The 26,153-nt window shown below is 44.1% G+C and overlaps 1 protein-coding gene across 3 annotated transcripts in view; it reads left to right on the top strand.

The window, feature by feature from the left end:
- The window catches only part of rspo2 (R-spondin 2), a 59,978-nt gene that overhangs the window by 21,714 nt on the left and 12,111 nt on the right, over nt 1-26,153 (top strand). For 2 of the 3 annotated variants that reach the window (XM_063486816.1, XM_063486817.1), the window contains exons 3-5: nt 4,603-4,787; nt 12,581-12,724; nt 12,992-13,180. In XM_063486816.1, coding sequence (XP_063342886.1) covers nt 4,603-4,787; nt 12,581-12,724; nt 12,992-13,180 — 518 coding nt within the window. Of the gene's footprint in view, nt 1-4,598; nt 4,788-12,580; nt 12,725-12,991; nt 13,181-26,153 lie in introns of all 3 variants that reach the window. The other variant, XM_063486818.1, reaches the window with a different exon arrangement.

The following is a 26,153-nucleotide window of genomic DNA, read 5'->3' as shown; positions in this document are numbered from 1 at the left end:
AGCAGGTTTATAAATCATGTTCTCTTGCAGCCTTGACCACTTGATTAGCATAGCTATGACTCTTGACTGGGTGCTTTCCCAGTCGAATATGAGTGGCATCCTATAGTAGATGCATAACTGGTGGATGAAGTCAAGAAAGTCAGTTGCGCTAGTTAGCTGTTACTGCTTCTACTCCTATATATTTACTTTTATGGCCAAACTTCCTGTATGGGATCTTAATGAAGGGTAATCTTGATCTTGTGGGTTCCTCTTCTTTGACATGAGATTTAAAAGATAGATTTGACAGATTTTAGAGCATATTGACAGCGCTAATACTAGCCAAACATGTTAACTTGCGTTACAAGATCTGTCATCTCCACTCTTATTGTAACCAACCATTCAATACATTTTCACAGCACTGTATTTTTGTGTTGGGGCATCAAGTTGGTCATTCCTCATTTGGAGAAGGTTGATGTCTAAGTAATGCAATTCAAGGGGATTCCAGAACAACACCCTGCCTTTGTCACTCTCCGAAACCTTTAAGCTAAGCGCTGTTGATCTAAAATAAAACAGGTGTTGGAACTGCATGGCATATTTCACTGTAACATGATCAATTTTAATTTTGGTGATTATTATATTTTTATAACATGAGAGAGTTTCCAAACTGGCTGCCATCTCAGTCTAGAGAAGACAGCCCACAAGATGCCAGGTGCAGTTGGGTTTTTGGATAGTTAGTTGGATAGAAGCATGAAGCATGAAGAAAAAGAAAATCCTCTGTAAATTAGCTGAAAGGACACTGCTTAGTGGCACACAACTGTTCGAATGCTAGGAATTGATGTGACTCTGTCTAAAAATTCCCCTATACACTGGAAATTACACTTTCTGACAAAGGCTAAATAAGGTTTGGGCCAGTCTTGCGCTCATATTGTAAGCTACATATGTAGCTATAATTAGCAGGTCTTTAACTTAATTTAGTATAAATATTGGGGCATAGGGAAACAGCATAATCATAATCTAGCCATATCAATATCAAATCTGTCCTTAAAGTTTATAAATTATTTATAAATTAACTTGCCATGTACTGTGTTTAAACTTTGGACAGGTTTTGTAATGAGGAAAGTTAGATCTTGCTAAGCTAACTGGCTTCTGCTTTATACTTGCACACAGACGTAATCTTCCCCAAAATGCCAGCATTTTCTTTTAAAAATGTACCCATTATGTAAATTCTCTTTATAAATGCAAATGATTTCAAGGTATTTTCCTCCCTCGGGACTTACCAGGGTTTAGCTGTCACAGTATATTTGTGAAGGCTGAGGAAGACGATATGTGAGGGGTCCTTCATGTGGTTCCTGTATGAGAACAGCAGCTTTGCACAGCGCTTTGCCTTGTAGACATGACACATTGAGGCGCTTATTAAGTTTTTGTATTAAAATGTCTTCGTGGAGGCTTTTTCAGCGATGTTCGTATGGATTTGGGCTTTTGTAAATAGAGTACTTGAAGCCCAGAGGGATCTTTACTCAGCTGTCAGAAGTGGGAACTGCGGATTTGTTTTGTTTCACGTAATAAGCACTTTGTGGTTGAAATCGTAAACGACATCACTTTATCATGTGAAAGGAGTGGTGCTTTTAATGATGTGCAGTCCTCTCCCGAAGTCTCAAAATACATACCGTATACGTTAAACCTGGTATCCATAATGAGATGCTGACCACTCTGTCCATTTGTTCTACATCTGTGGGTCAGTTTAATTTCAAAGTGACTGACAAAAGAAGAGCATGGGCGTGAAGAACAGAAGAACAACGTGGAACATGTGTCTGAACACACTTAGCATTAAGATAGACTGGGTTTAAGTAGACCTGGTGTCTGAAAATAGGAAAGACATAATATGCCAAAAGAAAAAGGGACCACATTTACAATTTGGAACATATTCTCTAGCAATATATTTTGGTTAAACTGCTGTAATATATGGAGATATCTGTTAATTTACTTTTCAGTATCTTTTCTTCTGCTCTAAAAAAAAGAAAAAAAAATCAGAGTACATTTGGATGTTTTTCTTAAGAATGGCTGAAACCTGCTGGCAGTCAGCAGATTGATGTAAAGTGCACTAGACATTATGCCGGTAGTGTGGGACGTGAGTTGGACAGCGTAGCTCCAGACACTGTGAATTGTGGCCTCTTTCCTGACATACCTGTGGCCTAAACCTCCAAACCTTTCCACAGACGCACACACACAAGCTAATCTCCCCAAGATCTGGACCAAAAGAGTTTCTCTCCACTGCCTTCAGCCTTTCCTTCCCTACTTTCCCCATAGTCATATGGTAATTCCAGGACACGGGAAAGGCTTCATTCAAACAGCGTATACTGCGCTGTCCTCACTTGCCGTCACCGTGAGATTAGCAACAAGCAGAAACAACGGAGAGCAAAGAATGAGCGGGAACTTTGAGCCAGGCTCATCAAAAGGCCTTTCAATAACTATAATTTCCCTGTTGATTGACCTGCCAATGGTCTGGGATGACCACAGGCCCGGATAGTGTTTTTCTTTCATTCTTGTTAGGATAGTTTTGTTAGCATAGTGTTAAGAGGTTTGAGCCCGCTTGAAATGCGCTGCAGAAATAAACTTTTCCAGCCTGACAGGTTTACCTTTGCCAAGCTGGCTTTCCTTTTCTGTCAGTGCTATGCTCAGATTTAGCAAGGGCAGACGGGAGTACATGTGACTGGTTTAATGCGAATGTCAGTTTGCTGTAAATGCACCCAGACTGTGTATTCTACAGGAATATATGGTTGAGTATTGAGGTTGGGTCTAATGATACAGTTTAGTCTTGCAGAATGGAAGGATTGACAGAATGAAATATGAGATATATTCGGGGGAGTGATTCTCGTGATAGCGATAGTGTTACCTGACGGGAAATAGAAGTCGGCTTTAAGTTTTTGTACGTTATTATAGCACTTCCTGTAAGGTCAGGAAAGCACTTGACATTTGTACTAGATGCTAGGTAAGACGCACCTGTATCCGCCAGATAACTTTGAGGATGCCGTCTTGGAGCTGCATTGGCACAACTAAAACGTTGGACGTTGGATTGACAGTTGAACATAAGACACGATTTTCCATCTGAGAATTGGAAGAGCCAACGATAGTATTAATTTGGGGTTTTCATTCATGTCTTACTGAGCAAGTGCCGACTGGAGATGAACCATCCCCAGTCTGTGTGATGAATAGAGTTGGAGCGCACATCCCGGCGCTGCTGTGATCGATGGAGTGTCGCTGTAAACCTCATCCCTAAAGACCATCAGAGACACATTCTGATTAGCACTTAATCTTACTTCCATCCACTCTGGCTTCAGGAGAACGAGCTCAGTTTGGCAGAGCCAGCATACCTCTCTAAAGACTGTCTCCCAGCGCTCCAACAAAATAAATGAAAAAAAGATGAGACCGAGGCAGCCTCCGACATGCGCTGACTTATTTTTTACATGATTACAAACTGATGCTTGCAATGGGCCCACTTAGCTCTCACTTTTTTCTGGTTGAATCCCTTCAGAGAAATCTAATATGTGGATCTATGGCCAGTAATGCAGGCATGCTCTGCTCTGTCTCTCAGGCTTTGTCCAGCTTGCTACACAGTGTTTTATTAAGCGTTGTGGTAGGTCGCACAGTATAAGCACCGCTGTTACCCAGTCCCTGCCTGTGATATTCAAGACTTAGCTTGAAGAACATCTGAAGTGTCTCTCGTTTGGAATGGCCTGAGGATATTTTCCTGTAAACGGGATGCTAAGGAGTTTACATTGAAAGTCACTTATTGTACAAAGGACTGTCTTTTTACTGGCTCCTTTGTCTTCCGCAGGCAACTCGAGCTGAGGCTAGAGCCGCTGCGGTTCTGGGGGCTTTCATCAGCTGTCTCAACGCAATCGTTTAGGAGGCCAGCTCTGACCAGAATTAATGCAATATTCACATTCATAACCAATCAGCATTCGAACGCTGAGAGGCGAACTAGAGTTTGCATGAATGACAAATTGTTGAATTGGACATATTTACTATGAATTGAAGGATATCCTGCTGATATATCTATTATGGTTGTTTGGGTTTTTACTCTTGTACTTAGGTATTATTCTAACGGTCAGCCCTCCCACAGTTGAGTGCGTTGCCTCTTGTTCACCCCGTCCCTGTCACAGGGTGAACTTACGGTCATCCGCAGATGAGTAATGATACAAGGATCTGAAGGAATCCTGCTTCTTTGTTGCTGGTTCAGAATAAACAGCCATCTGAACCACCGTGGAAGTTACATCTTCCAGCGGTAGTTGAGCTAACAGAAGCACTGACCTCACAGTCGCTGTACACACACCCTTCACATACACACACACACACATACACACACACGCGCACTGAAAATTGAAATTAATTTGTTTCTGATGATCATTGATTGATGATGGTAAATTCACTGTTCAATAAAGGATCGATCACAAATGCTGATTTCAGAAAGGTTTTAGGAAATATAAATCTGTGTGTTTTTGTGTGAACAAAGTCTTTGATTGAAAAAAAAAGTGACAGATTCTTCCGGATTCTAATCAACTGTTGCTCCTGTGTCACCCTCTTTCTTCCCCCCACCCCCCCATTTGTCCTTCCTGCAGCTAGCTATGGTGCGTACCCCATCTGTAAAGGCTGCTCGGTGTGCTCCAGGGATAACGGCTGTGTGAACTGCCAGCCCAAATTGTTCCTGTTTCTGCGGAGGGAGAGGATGAGGCAGTACGGGGAGTGTCTTCACGACTGTCCGGCCGGATACTACGGCATGCGCAGCCCCGAACTCAACATGTGCTCCAGTAAGATCCTATCGAGTTTAACCTACCCAGCATCCCTCATACACTACACCTTTACTCCCCAAAATCTCCTTCTCAGCTCCCTAGCCAGACATACAATACCACCTCCCATTTTCCCACAGCGAATTGTTTATTGCAACTTACTCAGAGGAGACGCACATGCCTGACAATTTGAACGGCTCATCCGTTCACACAGGTGGATGTAACTGGTGAAGCCTTGTCTTAGCAGCCTCTGTCTCGCAAGGTTGTCTGAAGGCATGAAATCGAACCACAAATGCAACCAAAATGCAAGAGCAATTAGGCCAAAGCTAGCTTTAGGGCCACATTAAACAGCAGTACGGTAAAACAGTCCTTTTGGAGATACTATGCAATATGGAGAAAGATGTTTATATGTTAGAATCAGGGAAGGAAACTTACTTGTTTTAACGACTGATTGCCGGAGCTTGTGGATTGAGGTTTTCATTAGACAGTGTAATTTCTTGGAAGTCAAAGACATTTTTTTGCCTGTGAACAGAAAGCAGGCCACCCACCAATATATTGTGCATTGACTAGAGAGTTTGATTAAGAAAAGCAAAGCAATAAAAGTGGCACTACTCCTTAGACTAATATTGTATTTAGTATTTAGAGAAAGGCAATATAATTCGGAACTTGACTTACTTTTATTTACTGTTTGAGTAATGAAACCATATTAAATATCACCTCATCATTAGGCATATTAGTGTTTTGGACCACACCTTTGGTCTTACATACTCTAGATTACACTATTAACAATAGCTCGTCAATCAAATATGTCCTTCTCCTCTTCATGTTTCACTTTCATAACTTAACCTTTCCCAATGTGGAATATGGCCGGAGAGGACCTTTATAGGTGTTGGCTGAGTGTTTCATATAAAAACAGTGGAACTTAAATCCTAGGCCAAACTTTTGACAGGCGTACTGAAATGAAGTCCCAGATGAGGGTGTCCGTACCTTTGCCACTGACATGCAGCAGCCGTAGCCCACCTAGATGCAAATATATAGATTGGCTCATTTTGATATTAAAATAAAAGCATATTACAGCCAAACTACCAATTTCTTTTTTCTTCAAGCCATAAATGGCCTCTATTGAAAGTGAAACTTCAGTGTCCAGAAACCTGGCAGTGGAACATCAGCGCATGTTCATTTTTACTTGGTCAGGTTGTGATTCTTCATCAGTCTTTGAGGCTCTGTTCAGAAATTAGAACTATAAAAGGTTCCAAATATAAATTCATGAATGAATTTAAAATAACGTTTTATAATAACGATTTAGGTTAACAAGATCACAAAAGGTTTGCAGAAATATCTTGTAGTGCAGTTTGAAACTTTGAATGTCTCTTTTCGCAGACTGCTGGTATCAATTGGATACCCACAAACAAAACCCTTGCTCTTTGCATGCTCATAGTTCATCAGTCTTCCCACATTAGAGGCAAAATCATAAAGGCTCCAAAGTCACTTTATCCCATTTTCATTACTCAGAGAAAACTAGAAGTGAAAGACATCTTGTTTTTTGGTCGAAGAGAGAAAAAAGTCTTTTAAAACGTTACTTTTTAACCCTGCTTTCCTGACTGCACCGTCCCCACACAGGCTGAATTTTGACTTTAACGGATCCTGATGTGTGGGAAGTTAATCTGGATCACTGGCCATGCAAACTGCTCATAGAACAACATCTTGTATTGTCATGTAGCATCAGACTTTAGAGCGAGAACTACTTTGATGTGATAGCTGCTTCAGCTGTGGCTCTCTAATCCGGTTTCCTATTCGAGTCTCACTCTCAACTGCGCTCTGTGTGTCATTTCCACTAAACAGTTGGCATCCGACCATTTTATTGCGGACATTTTATCGACTTGGAAGGTAATATTTGTGAGCTAATGCAGGCAACTGGAACTCAGACACAGTGGACATGAATGGCGATGATGAGGGGTTCTCTGTGCCCTGTTTCTTTGGGGCTTTTTAAGCATTGCCTCTGAAATCACTTAGAGGACAGCTGTTTATTATTAAATCCGAGTTTGTCTGTGCGATCTTATCACATTCAAGAATTTTTTTTGAGGGCTGTCCTGAAAATCTTCTACTAAGCAAGAGGTCGATAGGATTGGGGACTCTCTCTCTGAAATCTAACGTTCACTTTTTCTAAAGGAAAACTGTAAACTGACATTGTTATGCAATATAAAGCAAGGAAAGCTACACAGAGGGCTGTAGTTTCACTGGTAAGGAATCTAAGACAAATACAAAAATCGCATGTATACTGTTATGTTGAACAAGTCATGGTTCAGACTGTAAATTTAGATGTCAGATGTACTTTCTCTGTTGTTCAGGGTCAAGCTCCTGGTCATAAATATAGAGATCCTTGACTACAACTGTTAGTTAAAGATCCTCCAAATGCACTATTATGGTTGATCTCTATTAGGGTCAGCTGGCTCATCTGGAAAGCAGGTTTCTTGTGGCTTTCTGGTCTTCTAACAGGTCGTCATTCACGCGTTTCATTCTTTAGAGGATCACATTCTCACCCAGCTGCTGTGCACTGCAGACAGTCTGGTCCACCTGACTCGCATGTCTTTGGAAAGTGCTCGCCAGTGCAGTAGAACTCAAAAACTGTGATAATGCGGTTCTACTAAAATCGAAGCCAACAGCAATACTGTAATGTATGATCATTTAAATCTTTGCTCTTTGCAAATCCGCAAAGAACTCAACGTTGACTGCTGCTCCTTGCTACTAAAATGTTTCCTCGAATTTCTTCTGAATACCTTGAGAAACTGTGCCGTATGATGAATTTTAAATTTAATGCTCACTTTTCTGGGGGGTTTCCCTTTCACTGCAGGGAGGATAACACCATAATTAGAGACCGAAACAATGGCAGCTTTGCTTTCCGCGGCGTAACGTAACTGGAAGCCCATTTGCAGCTACACTTCAGCTAGGTTCCAAAGAGGCTCGAGACATGGGAGCCACAGTGTTTACTGCCATCACGGAGATGGAGCTGGTTCGTCAGTAATGTCTTTTTGTTGCATAATATCTTTCTGCGTGACCATATTTTATGTTCTTGGACCTCTGCTCCCCTGGAACTCCTTTCAGCAGCTAATGAATGGGTTGATATGAGCCATAAACCATGTGCTGTAACTCCAGTGTTATCCACGGGGGTTCTTATCAGTCGCCCAGAACAGGCCCCACACCGGTGTCTGTGAGTGTCAGCCCACTGCTCTGCAGGGAAGATTTGTAGCAACGGTCACACAGTGCGCTGCTTTGTGTACAGCCAAATCTGCATGAATGTAGAGCAGTCACGCTCTCTGCAAAGTCACATTTCATATCACTTAGCTTTTAATATACATTCCTCAGCCAAAGCATATTCTGTCATTTGCTATCACAAGCGAGCTCACTGGCTGAAAGAATTATGAGCTGAAAGGCGACTATCAGAGCTGTCTTCTGTATGAGACAAAGTGTGTTGAGAGGGTCAGCATGAGTGCAGGGCTGCATTGAAGACTTCCTCCCTCGGGGTGTATTACAGACCCCCCACTGCTAGACATACTCTAGCTGCCAGCACAGTTGCCTTACCCCAATGCAGTAGCTTTAAAAACCCCACGCTGCGTTCACTGCCAACCACCAACCAGTCAAATCAAGGCCTGAGATCCAGTATCCTGGAAATATGATTTAAAAATTGCCCCTAAGTTAGTGCCAGTCTGTTGTGCTCTAGAGACTTCTTTCTTTTTTGTTATGGGTCAAAATAGAAGCTCATTGGATGTAACCTCTCCAAGATCATTTGAATTTTAAAGTGCATTTTGGGAATTTGTTGGGTTGCAGATCCGTTATGCATTATGATCGTTAACCATATGGGCACAAGTGTGCGTAAAGGTACTTAAGTTTTTGCTGCCTTTAGCTGGCAACAGTGGCAGGACTCTCTCCTTTAAGCTCCCCTTTCCTTGCTCTACTTCTGAGCATGTGGGTATTTCCATTGCAGTCTAACCAACAAAAAGACCAGTTGCTTTTGGCCTTTGAGCTTCACCAAGGGACATTTAATCATCACAGCTTTACTAACCGCACTTTCAGATTTGCCAGACAATACAACGGGCCCACCAAACCAAGCCCGCTCCCAGGACCTTACACCCAGACACAGAGTTGAATTGGGTTTGTTCTCAAAGCACTGCATAATTATGCATGCCAAAGTGCAAGAGTGGAAGGGCTGTCTATGCTTGACCACCGTCTGAAGCTTGAGCTGTCTGCGAGTACATGCTGGAATATAGGAGCATATCACAAGATTGTGCCTTTTGGAGTGAGGAAACTACGAGGACCTGCTGACATGTCTGTCATCCCTGATCTCTCTTTGGGAGATACTGACTGACAGAAACATCACCTCTGCTCCACCTTGCTCTGCGCTTGTGTGCGGAGGTGCACCCATGTGGAAAAAAAAAACGCACGGAGAGTGTCGGGAAGAACATGGCAGCGCTGGCCGTTGCCGCGAACTTCTGCCGTCCGAAGCCCCACACGACATGGCTGGGTGGCAGCGGGCAAGCCAAAGCTTCCATGTCAGCCAAATTCAGGGCCCGTAGAGTAGGTCAGAGCTGTTCGACTTAGGCTGGATGAGAAAGATGGAAAAAGAGGGCTTGTTTTCCCCCTCACTCTGCCAGGCCCTTTTTATAACATGGACACTCCTGCTGTGCATCATCAAGTCTGGTTAGTTTTGTGGAGGTGGCTCTCTCGGTAGACTGATGACTGGCCTGACAGCCCAACTCCGGGCTCAGCTATAAGCCTGTGAGGAACAATATGATTTAACACCATCTCTCTCTGCACAGCGAGGATTCGTGTCAATAAGTGAAGTGATTACACATGTTGCTGTGAGCCAGTGGAGGAACAGCAAGTTGACAGAATCTGACACGGAGCTTCAAGTGTCCATGATCAAATCAGTGGGTTCCCCATCCAGACCACAGCTGAGGGACTTCCTTCTGCCAAGCATGTGCTATTAGATGACAAGTGACACTCGGTGACTCATGTCTTGACTTCAAAAGCACTTGGCGTGCAAACCGCGTACAATTGAAGTGCAAAATCAGATGAAAAAGAAAAAAGAAAAGTGAAGCAGTGACATTGTAACAGTGGTGAAGCACTGACGAAATCTCTTTAAATTGAGCATCCTCAGCCACTTCACTGACTCAGGGCTGAAATATGAGGCTTCTGCCCCTCACCCCCACCACACACACACACACACTTTCCAGTGTTCATCATATAAGTCACAGCCAGAACCAGGCTGGGAGATAATGATGATAATAAGTTTAAGTCACAGGAACACCAGGCCTTCACCGGGATCTGATGACCTCATTATTTCTCATTAGTTTCCCTGTGGCACCTAGATGAAGACTTTAAAGGTGGTCCAGAGGTTAATCCCACTGGGAGAGTGAACCCACTCCCCTGTATCTGTTTCTGGAGCTGCTGGACTAGCCATCTCACTGCTTAGCTGGTTGGTGGTCAGTATAGGGGCTTCTCCGGTGCCTCAGATAGCCCACACTGTTCCAGATAGCCTTTTGGCTGATAGCTGGACTCTGAATGTCTGTCACAGGGATTCCCTTCCTAACCGGCCCCTCTTGCCGACGACCTCTGACCCTCCGGCTTTGCCTACTTTCATTTCTAACTCCCATGCAGTTGCATTGATGTTGTCGTCCACCTCATCCATTTCCCAGCATGACATCATTGCTTATCTGCTATTTAGAAAACTAGATACCCGGGTGTTTGAGCCTTTGCCTGGCTACATCTGAAAAACTGAAACCAAGAGTGATGTTTTAATCAAAAACCTTGTCAAGTGCTTATGCTGCTTCTGCAAGGACATAAACCTCCGCACATCTGGGTTGCTCATATTTACTGTCAATAACCAAGGATTGCACAACAGCCCCAGTGCTTCAGAGTACCTCCAGATGTTCTTGTTCTCCCGCTCCCTCTTTTATTTTTTGGTCCAAAAGCTAAAAGTCTCTCAGGTGATGACAGGCCTGGGAAGTGTGAGGGGTAAAAAGACAGCTTTGTGCTTTCCAATTAGCGCTGTGATTTATTTGCTCGCTCCCTGTATTGGGCTTGTTTTGTATCAGACCCAAGCGTTGCTGATTTAACTTCCTTATCCAGACAGAGGCAGAGTGAAAAGCAGAGTGCATTTATAACAGAACCACTTGGCCTGGTCAACGCCAGAAAATCCGTAATGAAACTAGAAAATATGTCGATGAATAATAATAATAATGCAATAATATCAGATGATTGAATTATTAAAGCAAAAGCGATGTGTGAAAGCAGTTAATAGCTCGAGGAGCGAGTGATTGATGATGAGTCCACCTTCATTTTTCAGAATGTGGAGTGCAGCTTTATTGTGGAATTGCGTCTATAACTAGCCATATCTTATTGGTTTGTGTGTGTGTGTGTGTGTGTGTGTGTGTGTGTGTGTGTGTGTGTGTGTGTGTGTGTGTGTGTGTGTGTGTGTGTGTGTGTGTGTGTGTGTGTGTGTGTGTGTCCATGGTTTGTTTAGACTGGTCGGGAAAGCGTGAGACCAGAGTGAGTGGGCAGAGGCCATACTTTAGGGTTCAAAGTGGAGCGGGAGGGACCCCCTTGTTTTGGAGGAATGTCGAGGAGGAGGCCTGATGGTTAGCTGAAGATGGTGTAATTAAGGGGTGTGATTGTGAGAACCTTCCCATCTCTGGGCCCTGCAAGGGTCACAGATAAAAGAGCAGCCCTCAGCCTCCACCACTAACACGTGAGAGAAAAAGCATGTAAGCTTATGCATCCTCATACAGGACACAATCAGGAGAGCAGACGACACCCTACACAAGAACCCAGCCTTCCAGTCTGAGGTGGATGGTGCCTGCAGGTTATAGGTTTGGTTCACTCTGAACTTACTGGGCAAAAGAGCCACATAGTGTTTCTGAGTAGCGACATAAATTAGACAGCCCCGGGGAGGCTCCTACTAATCATGTGGGCCTGTGCGTCGCCCCGTTGGTGTGGTTGTTGTAATTTCGCCCTGCCTGATGTGTTATTTGCAGAGAGCTTGATGACACATTGCCGTTGCCTTTCTTTGCAAGCGCGGCACAGGGTGTCATGTGCAGCACCAGGGTGTGGCGTGGGAGGATAAGTGCGCTGTTGGTTTTGCTGACTAAAGGATTCAGCATTTATTTAGCTGTGCAATAGAAAATGTTGTCGTCCCCGTCCCACCTTCCCCTCCAAAAATAAAAACAAAAAACGCACTGCCACCCTTTCATATTGTAGCCAAAGCATCCACACAGAGTCGTCCGCTTTTGTGATCAAGAGGCACTATTCGCCGTTTAATGAAAACCCGAGTTCCGAATGATCTTTAGCTATTGAAACGCACGCGGATCGGAAGCGTGTGAAGTGATACGACAGCATATAAAGGACTCAGAGGTTCAGAGCTCCGGCGGGATGTGTTCTTCCTGTTTCAGCACAAGCATTAGTTGAAAACATGTGCGCTCATGTGCTGGATGTCAGTTCATCCTGTTGAAAGAGGTCAGCGTGACATAATTCCTCACCGGCTCTGCTGCTGCATTTTCACACTGTTTGTTCGCTCACTGCGCAACAAGAACATGAAGGTGAAAACACATTGATGTCAGGGAAAACAAGTCCTATGATATAGACTAGAGCTCCGTAGAGAAATGAATCACAAAGCATTATCGACTTTTTATTTTTTTTTGTGGGAGAGACAGTATAATTCCTTCAAGGCCTCCCCCTTTCCCCAAAACCCCTTAGCTCTCGATCAGCTCCAGATGAGAGCTTGCTGATGACTCTCCCTCTTTCTTTGCTTCTCCCTCCAGGGTGCAGGATAGAGAACTGCGAGTCCTGCTTCAGTAAAGACTTCTGCACCAAGTGCAAGTCGGGTTTTTACCTACACAAAGGGCGCTGCTTTGATAAGTGCCCCGAGGGCTTTGCCCCGCTGGAAGATACCATGGAGTGTGGAGGTATGTGAAGCAAAACAAATATGTAGAAAAAAATGGAAATGCCACCTTCTCTTTTACACCTTTCTTTATCTGTAAACAGTATTCTATAACTTCTCAGTGTGAGTTGCTTATTAAAGAAAAAAAAATGGGACCACACACAAAGAAGTTATGGTATCCAAGTAAAATTTCCTTCAGCTTGCATTAATCTTGACCCCCGGGGTATCTGTGTTGACCCCTAATATCGCTGTGGTTTCACTGCACATCACTTTTTTCTGTCTTTCTCTGCAGAGGGCTGCGAGGTGGGTCAGTGGAGCGAATGGGGAGCCTGCACGAGGAGAAACAAAACCTGTGGCTTTAAGTGGGGTCTGGAGACCCGAACGCGGCACATTGTAAAGAAACCACCCAAGGACACAATACCCTGTCCCACCATCGCCGAGTCCAGGATGTGCAAAATGGCCAAGCGGCACTGCAGGAACGGTGAGGAAGTTATGCAGCCATGTGTTGCTTTTTGTGTATGAGAAAGGCTTTCTGTCAGTCAGTCCCGATTTTATCCACACTCACTTTAAGGTTTGCTCTACTCGGGCCAATATTAAAGAAAACAGTGCACTTATCCCAAAGGAGAATTCTTCCCGTCCTGTCAGAGTTCCACCTGTCTCATGTAACTCCTGTACCTGTTTTTTCAGCGTCTGTTTTTTTTGACGTGTGCCGTCACGTTTCCTTGCGTGAAATATCACAGTTTTTCCATGGCCGCCATAAGCTAGCCTGCTCTTTTTCTGGGGTATATTTCCTCGCCCCTCTCTACCATCTCCTCAACGGAACTCTTCAAAGTACGAACTGCAGGTTTCCTCAATGGCCGTCTCTGTTTCCTCCCGTCAACTCGAGAGATATTTGCGGTGTGTGCTGCATGCATGTCAGGCCATTAAATGAGAAGTCAAATCTGGAATTTCTCAGTGTGCAAATAGAGCTAAAGGAAATATTTTTTTTTCAAAAAGTAAACCATTTTCTCTTAGATGGTCCAAACACACCATTTGGGGTGACGGCCTCAGTTAGTAGTGCTTTTAAAATAAATGTCTTTTCCCTTAATGTGCTTTTACGTCTCTCATAAACTTTGGATTAGAATAGGCCAAGTGTAAATATTTAATTCACCAAATAAGGAAGCAATTACAGTGGCAGATATCATTCAGCCTGTCAAAACAGTGTTTAACAGAAAGAGGAAAATATTCTAACCTTGAGGATTTTTCTCCATTTTTGGCCTAGACCGTTGAATGGGAGGGTCATTTAGCGAAGTGGTGAAAGAGTAAATAAACTTGAAATAAACCCTGATAGTTTCTCATATTTCAGCAGTACCGAAGCGGTTGCTGCTGTCTGGGTTGGAAACTGTGATTCCATGGCACATTTAGTTCCTAAAGCACTCTGCTGTTTGTCAGGGAAATTCTTCCCAACCCCCACGCACCTCTTCATGACTTTGCCATGCCTGCTTGACCTTTTCCAAGAAATTTTATGACCTTCTTTAATTAAAATGTGGCATTTTTGTACATGGTTACTGTCGTCAGTTATCTCAAGCATGAAGTCGGTGATGGAGAGTTGTTAACTATGAAAAGAGTGCATAGCAGAAGCTTTTTTTCCCCTTTGGATTCTTTAAAAAGTCGACAGCAGACTTGCCCATGTCCATCTTAGTTAACGCTACTGCTCCCTGATGATGCAGTCTTTGTAAACCTCTCAGTACAGTTCCCTTTTCCAGCAACTTGAGTTACATCTCTAGTGGTTACAAAACGTGTGTTAAAGTGTCACTGTGTGTGCATCTTGGGGCTCTCTGGGCTTGTGAAGTGCTGCGGTGGCCCGTTAAATAAAGGCAAATTTCAGACTTAGGCATGTGTTGTTAATTCCTCACTGCTAGTGAAAAATCCCTTCTTGGCAAAGGCCGGTGAAATGCAACACTCTACAATTCAAATAAATACAATGTGAAAATGGAAGCTGCTGAAGTAAATGGGAGGAGAAGCAGTGCACACATCTAGAACTGTTGCATGGGAGCTCAGCCGACAGACGCCGGCAAATAATCACATGTCCGTGAGTGAAATCCAAGCAGCGACATCCGGGACTGAAAAATGAAGGCGGAAACTGCAGTTTTTTAAGTGTCCACTTGAGGGTGGCTCCAAATACAGCTCAGTCCACATAGCTTCCCATGTTAAAATAGTTAACATTACAGCCGTAAAAAGAGAATTTTTACTGCCAAACATCTTCGGACTGTTTCAACTTACGCTTTTAAACTGCATCAGTGCTTAAAGTTAAGGGCACGGCCACATTCACCAGTGCTGGCAGAGGATGCTGGAAACTGATTCAATCACTGAACTTGGACCTTTAGAGAGTTTATGGTGCCTGTGCTTCTTGGCCTGATTTTAATGCAATTATCTGAGAAAATACATTGCTCAGAAAATGATACTCAATCATCAAAGTGTAACAAAAAGTCTGTTAACGATCATTGATATAAATCTGTACAGTAAAGAAGCATAAAGAATTTTGAATCCATTTCACCTTGCTTGACAACAGGTGCACCGGACAGGCAGGAACAGCGTCTGCCAGCAAAGGGAACGATTTTGCAGATGGTGACAACAGTCCATTGTTCTCTCCATTCTTCAGACTAATTTCCTTAAATTCTACTTTTTGTTGGCATCCTTATCACTACTGGTGGCGTGAGACAATACCTGCAGTACATTCAGTTAGCTCAGGTAGTCCAGCTCCTTCAGGACAACACATTGTATATGTGCTGCTGCAAGAAGATTTGCTGTCTTTCAGCAGTCTCTAAATTTTGGAGGATGCAAAAAGAAAGCTGCACAGGGCATCGACCAAGAACAGGACCAGTATCTGTTCTCTTGTGTGAGGAAGAACAGGTGGAGGGCTACCAGAGCCTCAACAAAATGACTTCCAGTGTGTCCTGGGCTACTCGTGCACAGGAGGGCGTGATGTCCTTCGGTGTGACCTGTGCTCTCAGTTTAGCACCATGTAGCTTGATTGGCATTCACCAAAGAATACCAGAATTGGTCACAGGTCCCATAAAGGATGTCGGACCGTCATGGAGTCTGTCTCTGACAGTTTAGTCAGAAACATGCACATGATAAACCTAGCAATGCAGTAATCAATGTTTTATTTATACGTAAAGCACATAGACACAAGCACAGGATTGTATAACTGCACATTGTAAAGATGCTATGGATTAAACGGAGACAGAAAATAAGAGGAAGCAGCATGTATCTATACGCTATTTATGGATGCATTTCAACACAGCCACGTATTTAAATTACACTGGACGTCACAGACAGATCCCTGTCTCCCAGCTCAGGCAGGGCACAAACGGACGCGACACGAGCGATCTTCGTTCCCTTTCTGTGTCTGTAGAGATTTAATCCCCCTGTAAAATGTGCACAAGAGGAAAAAGCAAAGCCCAGATAAAGTGAAGAGGTGAGTTTTCACATTGAACATGACGCGCCGTGTAAACTGTGTCTGATATCTTCAGTGCACGTTGCCGATCAGTGTAAACACCGTATATCACTCACACTGCTGGGATCCATTTGGGCCAGTGTTTGCTAGGAAAGCAGAATCCTGATTATGCAGGTTTGTGGTGCACGGACAGACAAAACATGCGGTGAAGGGTTCTGTTAAAGAAAATGGTATTGCAGCATTACAACTGTACTGCATACATGACAATACATAGAATGAGTAGACAGATAATTAGTGTATATTTTCAGCATCTGAAGCCACGTTGTTTAGCCAGGAACATTTTGGTTGTCGTTCAGCCATACGTAGTTCTCCAAACTTATAATAAATAACGGTGAAATCCTGTCATTTCCAGGTGGAAATGATGAAAAAAAGTTACAAAAATAACCTACATTTGGACCACCATGGCAACGCATTGTACCTTTGAGATGGTAAAATGCTCTTATAGCCTCTGGATCCCTGGAGCATTGCTCTGACCAGGCTAGAAACAATAAAGAGACATTATTAATAGCAGCTCTGACACTATCAGCACAGATAGACTGGCTTCCTCCCATTCCCTGACTTGTGTGTTGATGGGAAGAGAGGATAGGTGATGCCTTTAAGGAATTCCCTACAGAGATTTCCCAGCAGCCCCCTGTCATCAGATTCACTGGTTTACAAGCAGATCTGTGCGATGAGTTTGACGCCCATTTGAAGTTCATTTTCCTTCTGCCTATCAAACCATCTTTGGAGTTGCCTCAACTTTCTCTCTTTTCCCAGTCATGTTACTGTAATCTTTGAACAATGGCCACTTCGGCCATGGCAGTGACATTAAATGTTGTGTAAACAATATAAAGTATTAAAGCCTTCAAAACTCTTATCCCCGATTTGGCATTTAAGAGGGAGTAAAATCCAACACAAATGGCCCATTGTAATTTGGGCTCATGTCCAACCGTTTCTGCAAATCAGCTCTCAGATTCTCATACAGCAACGAATAAGTGGGCTGGAGCAGTATTTCCATAGGTGTTTATTAGGTTTCTAGGTAAAGGTAGATATTTGCAGCCAAGGCCAAAGTTAACCGAACAAGCACAAAAGTTTTACAATATGAAATTATGGAATAGTAAAAATTTACAGCTTTGCAAATATTTGGAAGTGATAACCAAAAGACATTTAGGATCTGGCTTTTTAGAACAATGTGCTTCAGTGTACAGTTACGCTTCTACGACTGCTACTCTGAGCCCGTGAAGACTCGCAGACACATCGCTGACCTCATGGAAAGAAAAAGAGAGAAACAGAAAGAGGCAGAGAGAGGAAGACTAAGAGAGAAGGAGCATATAATGATTATCTTTGGCCATTGGATTATGTACCTGCACTTGGGAGAGCTGCAGGCCTTAGTGGGAGTATTGATCTCTCGTATGTGTAACCAGAGAAACCCTTTCTGCTGTAGGGCTCAGCTGAGGCCAAGCCCTCCATCCCATCAGTCATTTAAGTGCTTGGATCCAGCCACCACTAATACTGCCTGTCATAACTTAACTGTGCAGTTTATGTTTATACTGTAACTGTGATAACTACTTCTTCTGCTCCTGCTGCTCAGTCCATTCCCAATGCCATCAATTTGAACCTTGAGGGTTTTTTTTTTAATACATTCTGAGGCAGGGGTGTAGAAGAGGATAAACCCACTTAGAATCAGTGTATCACCTCATCACTTCTCTGCAGTGTGACATCTCTAGGCCTTTGAGGTCCTTTGTCTCCATTTAAGCCATTGGACGTGACAGAGCAGTGGCACACTACCAACAGTCTGGTGTAGGAGACTAAAAGGAACGCAGATCCGCCCTGGATAGACCAGACTCCAGGAAGATTTGGTTGACTGGTGGGATTTTATGCCAGGTTCTGTCTGAACCCAGTCTGGTTCTGCGGTGAATCCACAGTACTGCGGACCCCCCTAGTCCTCACCGTCTGCGAACCATCTGCTCGAAAGTCTCTGCTCCTGTAAAATGATGCACAGAGGGATGGTGATTGCCTTAAATCCGCTCTGGAGGAAGCTCAGCTCAGCCTGCTTTGTCTGTGGCAAACACCGCTCGCAACCCCAAACAATTCTGGATTCTGGCAGTGCTCGCATTTAAGCAAGCAGTTTATATGCATGCCTATGAGCGTGTGACACACAATTTTGGTGTTTATACTCACCGAGCCAAGGGGTTTAAGCTCTGGCGAAAGATGCCACTCACTTCTGAGTATTTGAGTTACGCACTCAGCATGATCACATCTGAGTCTGGCCTGTGTTTGGCTTGGAAACCCGACATCCAAACACATTTCTGTGTGTGTTTTTGTCGGATGTAGCCTTCGACCACGAGGCCAGGTTTTTTTTTTCTGTTTTTTTTTTTTTTTTGCTTCTAAAACAGATGCACACTTTCAACTTGAGCCTAATTGATGGAGCGTGGTCTTCTCGTCTCAGCAGAAAAGCTCACAGCACAGTGGGTCCAAGCCAAACAACGACAGAGCTCTGCTCGAGACACCGCTCTAAACTCTACCCAAAGCTCTCGACAGTAAAGGTTTGCACTCCTCTCCCTTTGTGTACTTATCTCATTATTCCAATTAATGTTCACCGGGTGTGCGCTACAGGAAGTCAGTGGAGCTGGTGCACAGATGACAAGTTTCGCTCTGATTTCTACCGCACTACAATGGCAGGTGGTGATTAATGGCGATCTCTGGCCCGGGTAACATCACGGACAATCCGGATCAGTTCTTCCCGCCAGCGGGAGTGGAGTCAGGAGCGCTTTCCCAGGACAGAAGGAGAGCCCTAATTGGCAGCCACCCTGTCATAGTGATTATTTGTGCCTCTCAGTGCAGCCTGTTGTGACTGATGGAGCCACGGCTTAATCTACATTTAATAAGGCTGCTCCATAGGGGCTGACACAGTAGCTGGTGAGAGGGCCTCAGGAGCACTCTGCCTCCTTTGGACAGCATTGATGGTTTGGCTGCGGTCACACGGGCTTGAGTTGGTGTCTAACTGTGATGACGCCCACCTGCCACCACCACCCACCGCACAAACACTCATCAATCATTGATTTAATTAAATTCTTACCAAATCTGGGGCAGACGAAAGACAAGAAAAAAAAAAGCGAATTAATTTAAACATGACAAATTCCATGTGTTGCACACATTGCTGTGGATCTGTAAAACTGAGGTGAGCGTGTTTTGGAAGTTTTGCGCTGTGTTGGAGTGAATAAGAGCGTGGGTGAAGAGGACAGACACATCAACCTGTCACTGCCTTGGCCAGGTCTCCGGCATCTCAGTGCCAATGGCAGTTACGGTCACCACCACGGTCACGCGCACAAATTAACACTTCATCTATCACGTGTGCGCATTTGTGCCATGATTTTCCCCATCTCTCCGCTTGTGTTTCATATCTCCCTAAAATTGATTGTCTAGGCTCTTGTCTGGACAGACCATCAACACTTGCTTTATGCCGATGGTCTCAAACCGAACCTTTGGGTTTGTTTTTCTGGCCTCTCGTGGTGGTGTTAAATCTTCCAATGCAGGAGAAAGTCATTACCAGTAGTCTTCTTAGAGACTTCTCTTCCCTGGGTACATTCCTTATAGGGCATGGGGGGGGGGGGGGGGGGGGGGGGGGTGATGCTGGAACCCTGCGGGGAAACAGGGGTGTCTCTGATTAACTTCCCACTAAGTGCCCCTGCTCTCTGACCAAAATAAATATGGCTGCTGTCATTTTGTCAGCAACTGTCTTCAGAGAGCAATATTTGAAACACCCATGATCCTGCTGGCTTTTATATGGAGAATCCATCGTCATACCACAGGCATGAACCATAAACATGTGGAGGCCTTTCAAAGACCGGGGGGGGCGCGATGGAGGGAGGGGAGGGAGTTGGAAGAGGAGGGGTCAGTGGCACTCACTGGGGCTCCGTGCTCCACATTATTGTCATCTGGTCTTTTCCAAGCAGGAAGAAAGAGGAGGGGTGTGAGGGTTTTTTGTTGTTTTTTTTCACACTCTTTGGCCCAGTTAAGTTGCGGTTTTGCTGAACTGCCTTTTGTAGACTCGTGTACGCACATTAGATACAGACGTCCTCTTATTTGTTTGACTGGGCTTACTGAAATGTGCATTACTGCTGTCCTTATTCCCATTAATGCGAGCTAGCTGATGGCGACAGGCAAAAGTTGATGCTTGCGCTCGCCCGCGACTGCAGACAGCATTTCACTGAAATCACACTCACTCTTTTGTACGTTTAACGACTTGAAATATGTTGCGTGCCCTGTTTTCAGAGAGGAACTCTGTCGGGGACGAGGGGACGCCGTGTCGGTTGCGCGGCTTCCGTTGTCGTCTTCTGGCTGAGGAAATGAGGCATATGGGCCGACATCAACAACCCCATCAAAAACAGACGTACACAAACAAACAAAGTGGCAGCAAACTGGTGGGGGGAGAGGAGGTGGTGGAAGAGGGGGAGGAGGTGGAGGAGGGGAGGTGTTCTACAGTAGTGGAATGTTTTCATGTTCTCATGCCCCACAAGCCGGAGCTTTCCCCCCCGTTGTGCAGTATATGGGCTGATATTACCCATGAAAGTCATGACCATAAAACGACCAACGACCCCTTGATGGGCAATTGGTGCCGTTTACACTCTGTGATATTTTTTTTATTATTATTTTTTTAACTGCAGACAAGACACAGTCTTTACAAGGATAGATGGCAACAGCTTCTGATTTGACATTTGAAGCTGGGATGGATCATATATGTAGCACTCCTTGGCCTTTTGTAAAATATGTGACTGTATGGAACCTGTTTGCCCTCTAAAAAAATGTTTATTGAAGTTCATTGCTATGTATTTGGAGGTTACTATGGTTTTAGAGGCTTTTCCAGCATGAAATTATAGGAGTATAAGAGTCAACTCTGTTATTTATTGTAATTTCTTAAAGCTGAAACAAGGCAAAATGTAAAGCCATCATTTCTTCTCCAGTCTGAAAACATGAAGCACCCATAGCTTGAAGCAGGCCCGTGTTGGTGTTTGTCACCTCATATTTAAATAACCCGAACTGGTCAAAGAGAGATCTGTCTGATCGCGCCCCATCCCTGCAACGCCTCTCTGTCTGCCAGACCTCCAGTCCGCCGCTGCTGCCAGCTCTCCTGTGGGGCCCACGAACGCTTTCATCTCCACATCCACAACACGCCAGACAGATGAGGATGCGTACACACACGTGCGCGCACCCGTTTACACCGCCCGAGTGTGAGAAACGTGTAATAGACACCGATAAACAGTAAAACAGACCTCACAGGCAGAACAAGTCACCGCATTATCTACTCTTTCCCTCATCCCTCTTTCCATTCTCTTTTCCTGTCTCGCACTCGAATGACACGCTAGTGCTCGTGTATCACATATCACAGTGCGGGAATAAAGTGCATGCCACGGAGGAGGACGTGTTCGCGTGGCGCACATTGTTTTGAAGCGGCACTCTGCGGTCCTCACTCTCCAAGCGGTCTGGCTTGAGGAGAATAGAAGGCAGGCGAGGAGCCGAACGGGACAGCCTGAAAACATCTGGTCCACAGTTGCACTGGCTCAGCCTCCAAGAACCCCTCTCCACTCAGCTCCACTCCACACCACTCAACTCCTCTCCTCCTCTTTCCATCGCCTTCACTTTATTTCTCCATTGCTGCCGAGTGTCTTTATAGAGCCATCACAGCGTTTAATTACAGCTAGTGATTCAGAGAGAGAGGCTGTGGCTTCTGACCCACTCATGTCCATGAACATGGACCCAGCGCAGAGACATGTAGACACAACAAAGAACAAGTATAGACCTGCTGGCCGTTGGCTGCGTGTATGTCTGGGGTGTTTTTCTATGTGTCTGTGTGAACTAAGTGACAAATACAGGTTGTGCAGACTAAAAGCACAGCCATTACGGTGGTAAGTAGAGGCCAATCCCAGCGTACCAGCATTGAAGAACACTGCACTCTCATCAGTACACAACTAAAAGCAAAATGCCAGGGTAATGTCACAGGTTAACAATGTCAGCTTAAATGAGTGAATGCATTAAAGGATGTTAGTGACCCTGACATGCTCAGACTAAGAACAAAAAACACAAGCACAAAGTAGCTTCCACGAGCCAATCTGAAGTTATAAGTTTCTTACATGCTTTTGGTTTGGAGCGAGTGGCATGTAGGGTATTTAACTTGATTGATTTTTAGCCACTTGTCCAGGACAGATCTAGCTGTAAGCTAATATAAGCTAATACTGACTAAGTAGTGTCTTATTGAAGTTGAAATGCTAGCATGTTATCAAGCTTTTGCCTATTTTTTTTCCATCCCAGCAGACACTGAGCCTTGTTGCCATGCATTTTGGTTCAGGTTTTTGACTACTTGATGAGTCTAGTTTTGAAAAAGAAATAGGGCAAGCATCTGATTCTGTTAAAGCTTACTTCTTCACTATGTCCAATAGTTTTACAGCCTGGACTCACCAGTATTTCTTTATTGTTAGACAATTGCAGGTGGCATAAGTGCACAGACCATGAATTTTCAAAGGCAAATAGCAATTCATGCAATGTTACCATGGTTTGTTATTTTGTAAGCAATATATTAGAGGACAAGAATAATATAATGCAGCATCTTTGTATTTCTTTGGGTAGATGACACGTTCCTCTTGATTTAGGGTTTCAGCACTTTGATGTAGACAAAGTGCAATCATTTTTCTGTAGCTACTTTTTGACAGTGTTCCTGAGGGGTCAAGTGCACTGCAACTTAAGAAAACACCAGCAAATAGAGAAATTCTACAAAAGCTCACAAAACACAACAGAAGTTGAATAAAACACAAACATAGAAAAAATGATGCGAAAGCTAAAAAAAAAAAAAATCACAAAACAAAAGTTTTTTGGAAGAAACAATCCTGTGACGGAACAGCTCCAAAAGTGAGTAAACGGCTAATAGCAAACATTTATCTGATACTTCGGCAGCTGGTTCGTCACATTATTGTGTCCCCAGAAACACTTCCATTGTGTTTTGTGAGAGTTTGGGTTTTTTTCTACTTCTGTTGTGTTTTTGCTGTTGCAGAGTTTTTCTATTTCAGTGTTTTTTTTATTTTTTATTGTTACAGTTACAGTTCGTTTGACCATGCAAGGGCACCGAACATTGCACTTATAAAGTCACACACACAATTTGGATCTAAATGCTGCTATAATCATTAAGTAGAATTCATGGTTCACAGTCTACTGGAAGTTTTTGTTCTTGAGTTAGAGTATGTAGTATATCCGGTCTGCTGTTATTGGTCTGTGAGCCATCCGCGGAGAAGACCGACATTGCAACAGATGAAAGCTGAACTGAAAATGAATACACAACATACTTTTCGTGCTTTATTTTTTTGATCTTTGAAGTTTTTTCCGTGGTTTTCCTATTTGCACTGAACTCCTCTGTGGCTCCTCTCCGTGTTTCGGCCCACTTTTCAACTAATCAGCATTTGGCACATGCGTACGACATCCGCGTCCAGCGACGTGCAGTTGTGATTTTGGAGTACTGCACGGGAGCACGTCTGCGGTGGGTGAAAACCCCCTCTCCGCTTGCTGCCCTAAGGGAAACGTGTACACAGATGGACGCATTTGCAGGACCATAAATTACACTTTAAGGTTATTTAAGGTCTTCTCCAGTTTGTCAAAACAGCAATCCTACTGCTTGGATTTCATTTTAAGGGCAAGCAGGGTGGGTGTTGAATGACAATTATGTCAGTGTGACTGAAAAACGTCTTCCTAATCAGTGCTATGCCGTTGGTCAGACGATGGCGTGCGCCACAGTTATGGTGATTTGTGCCAAATTTTTTCCCCTCAGATGACTTAGGACATTAAATTAGCACTCCGTGTTGACAGTTTGCCCCCAGAGTCCAAAATCGAAAATAAAGATGAACGTGTTTTCTGGTTGTACTCCTGATCAGATTCACCGCCTCCGGGCTTGGACATTTCAGATTATTCCACTGAAAACTGCTGTGTGGTCTCTGGGTCATAGCCAGTGACCCAGATCTCATCATCGGTGATGATCCTTGACATGAAAGTTGGGCCAATTTGACACGTTATTTGAGGTTTGTTCTCAGCTCAAGTTTGAGGTCTAAGGATGGTGAATTTGCTAATGCATACATGCAGATGGTCAGAATGGGACTATCAGTCAGTAATCCACGTGCAATAGAAGAGCTGGAAGGCTCACAGAGACAACCCTGGTGAGAATAACGGACAAATTTACATTTTTGATTGCACATGATAAATTTTCAGTCCTCTTAGTCTGCTTGTCTGTCACTGAAATTACACAACAGAAATGATCTGGCTGAATTTCTTGAAACTTGGAGAAGTTGCAGAAGAGCAAATGGTGCTTATCCAGACCTCTTTTAGACTGTGTTAGCACACTGGCTTTAGTGGCGCAAAGGGCATTTTCTCAGATTTTGAATATTCTGTCATGTTAAAAATGGTCCGTTTAGTGCACAGAATATGATAGTGCTCCAAAGAAAATTTCAAGAAATGACTGAATGGGCCATTCCACGAAAGTCAACCTATTCCAGGTACCATATCAAATCCCCTCAAATGTAAATGCTCCTTCTCACTGGGTGGCAAGGTTCAGGACCATGATCCCAGCAGGCCTTGAGACAGTTCTTTCAGATTAGAGAGTGCTTAAGTCTTTCTTTGATTTGATTCCTTTCTCTTGCCCCTGCTGCATCTATGACAGATGCTGGAGTACACAACTCTCTCTCCCTGGTGAGGTGAGACCATGAAATGACCGTTGAAATTGCACTGTAATCACGCACAGCTAAAAACAACAAGAAAATGTCTGCCATATGCCTAAAAGCCCTCTGTTTGTGTTCTTGTGAATTTAAGGGGGATTATTGACAAGGGAGAGTGAGTGGTGCCTGGATAGAGGAGCTGAGCCGGCAGTGACTCTTATTGCTCGTGTCTGTGATCGGATCTGTCAGAGCCACTCAGCTGTCTGTCTGTCTGGTGTTTGACAAGTGTTTGATGCAGCACAGGCCTTAGAGAGGATCAAGCCCTTCCTGAATTGGCTTTACCTCTCTCCCTGTGCAACAGGAGCTCAGCGAACATCAAACGCATCTCCCCCCTTTCTTCCTTTGTGAACTAATGAACTATTTTTATCAAAAAATATGTGCCGTCTGTGGGATCACCGGAGGAGATTGAACAACAGCACCCTTTGAGAGTTAGCTGAACAATCAAGGAAAACAAAAAAGTGGCTGCCAGCCTTGATTCTCTCATCACTGGCCATTGCACAGGGATTGCACCATGATCCTGACGGCCCCTGTCTATGTTTTTGTGCCTAAGCCCATCTGACTTAGTTTGGCTCCCCGCTTGTTAGGGTCTGGTCCTCTTTTGGGACAGTTGTGCTCCACGTCCAAACATGTGAGGGATTTCCTCCTGAAGTTTCCCAGTAGAGAGAAGGGGTGGGGGATGAAAAGGCTTGTGCAGAATTGAGATGTAAAGAGGGAGTCTTGCTGAACAATTTCTTTCTATATCCTTCCCCATTCCCTTACAGACCTAGAGAGACAGGAGGATGTATTGATTAGAGGAGCATGTGCACGCACACGCGAACACATTGGAAAACACTCAATGACACAGTTGACCATAGATGAATAGCTAGCTTGTTAAAAAGCCGATTGTAAGCCTAATTCAATAGCAGACGATACACTTAGAAATAAAGAAAAGAGGCAATAAATACTGTAAGCACAGTAAGCACAAATGCAAGATCACACTAAGCTAGTTAGCTGGTTATGCTATCGATTTCATGTTTAAGCCTAGAAACACTTGGGATGAATGCTACTTGGCAAACAGGGATACAGAAAGCCCTCTCCACTCTTAATACACCTTATTGTGTGCCCCCTCGTGCGTATGCTAACACCCATTTTATTCCTGTCTATAAAGGAGGCTGGGGAACTGTTACGCAGAGAGATTCTTGCTCAGGCCTTCAAGGCTCACAGGAGGTGGCTGATCCAGGTAAATC

Source organism: Pelmatolapia mariae, linkage group LG10_11 (genome assembly GCF_036321145.2).
Source record: "Pelmatolapia mariae isolate MD_Pm_ZW linkage group LG10_11, Pm_UMD_F_2, whole genome shotgun sequence".
NCBI classification, from domain to species: Eukaryota; Metazoa; Chordata; class Actinopteri; order Cichliformes; family Cichlidae; genus Pelmatolapia; species Pelmatolapia mariae.
This window is presented reverse-complemented; position numbering and strand designations above follow the sequence as displayed.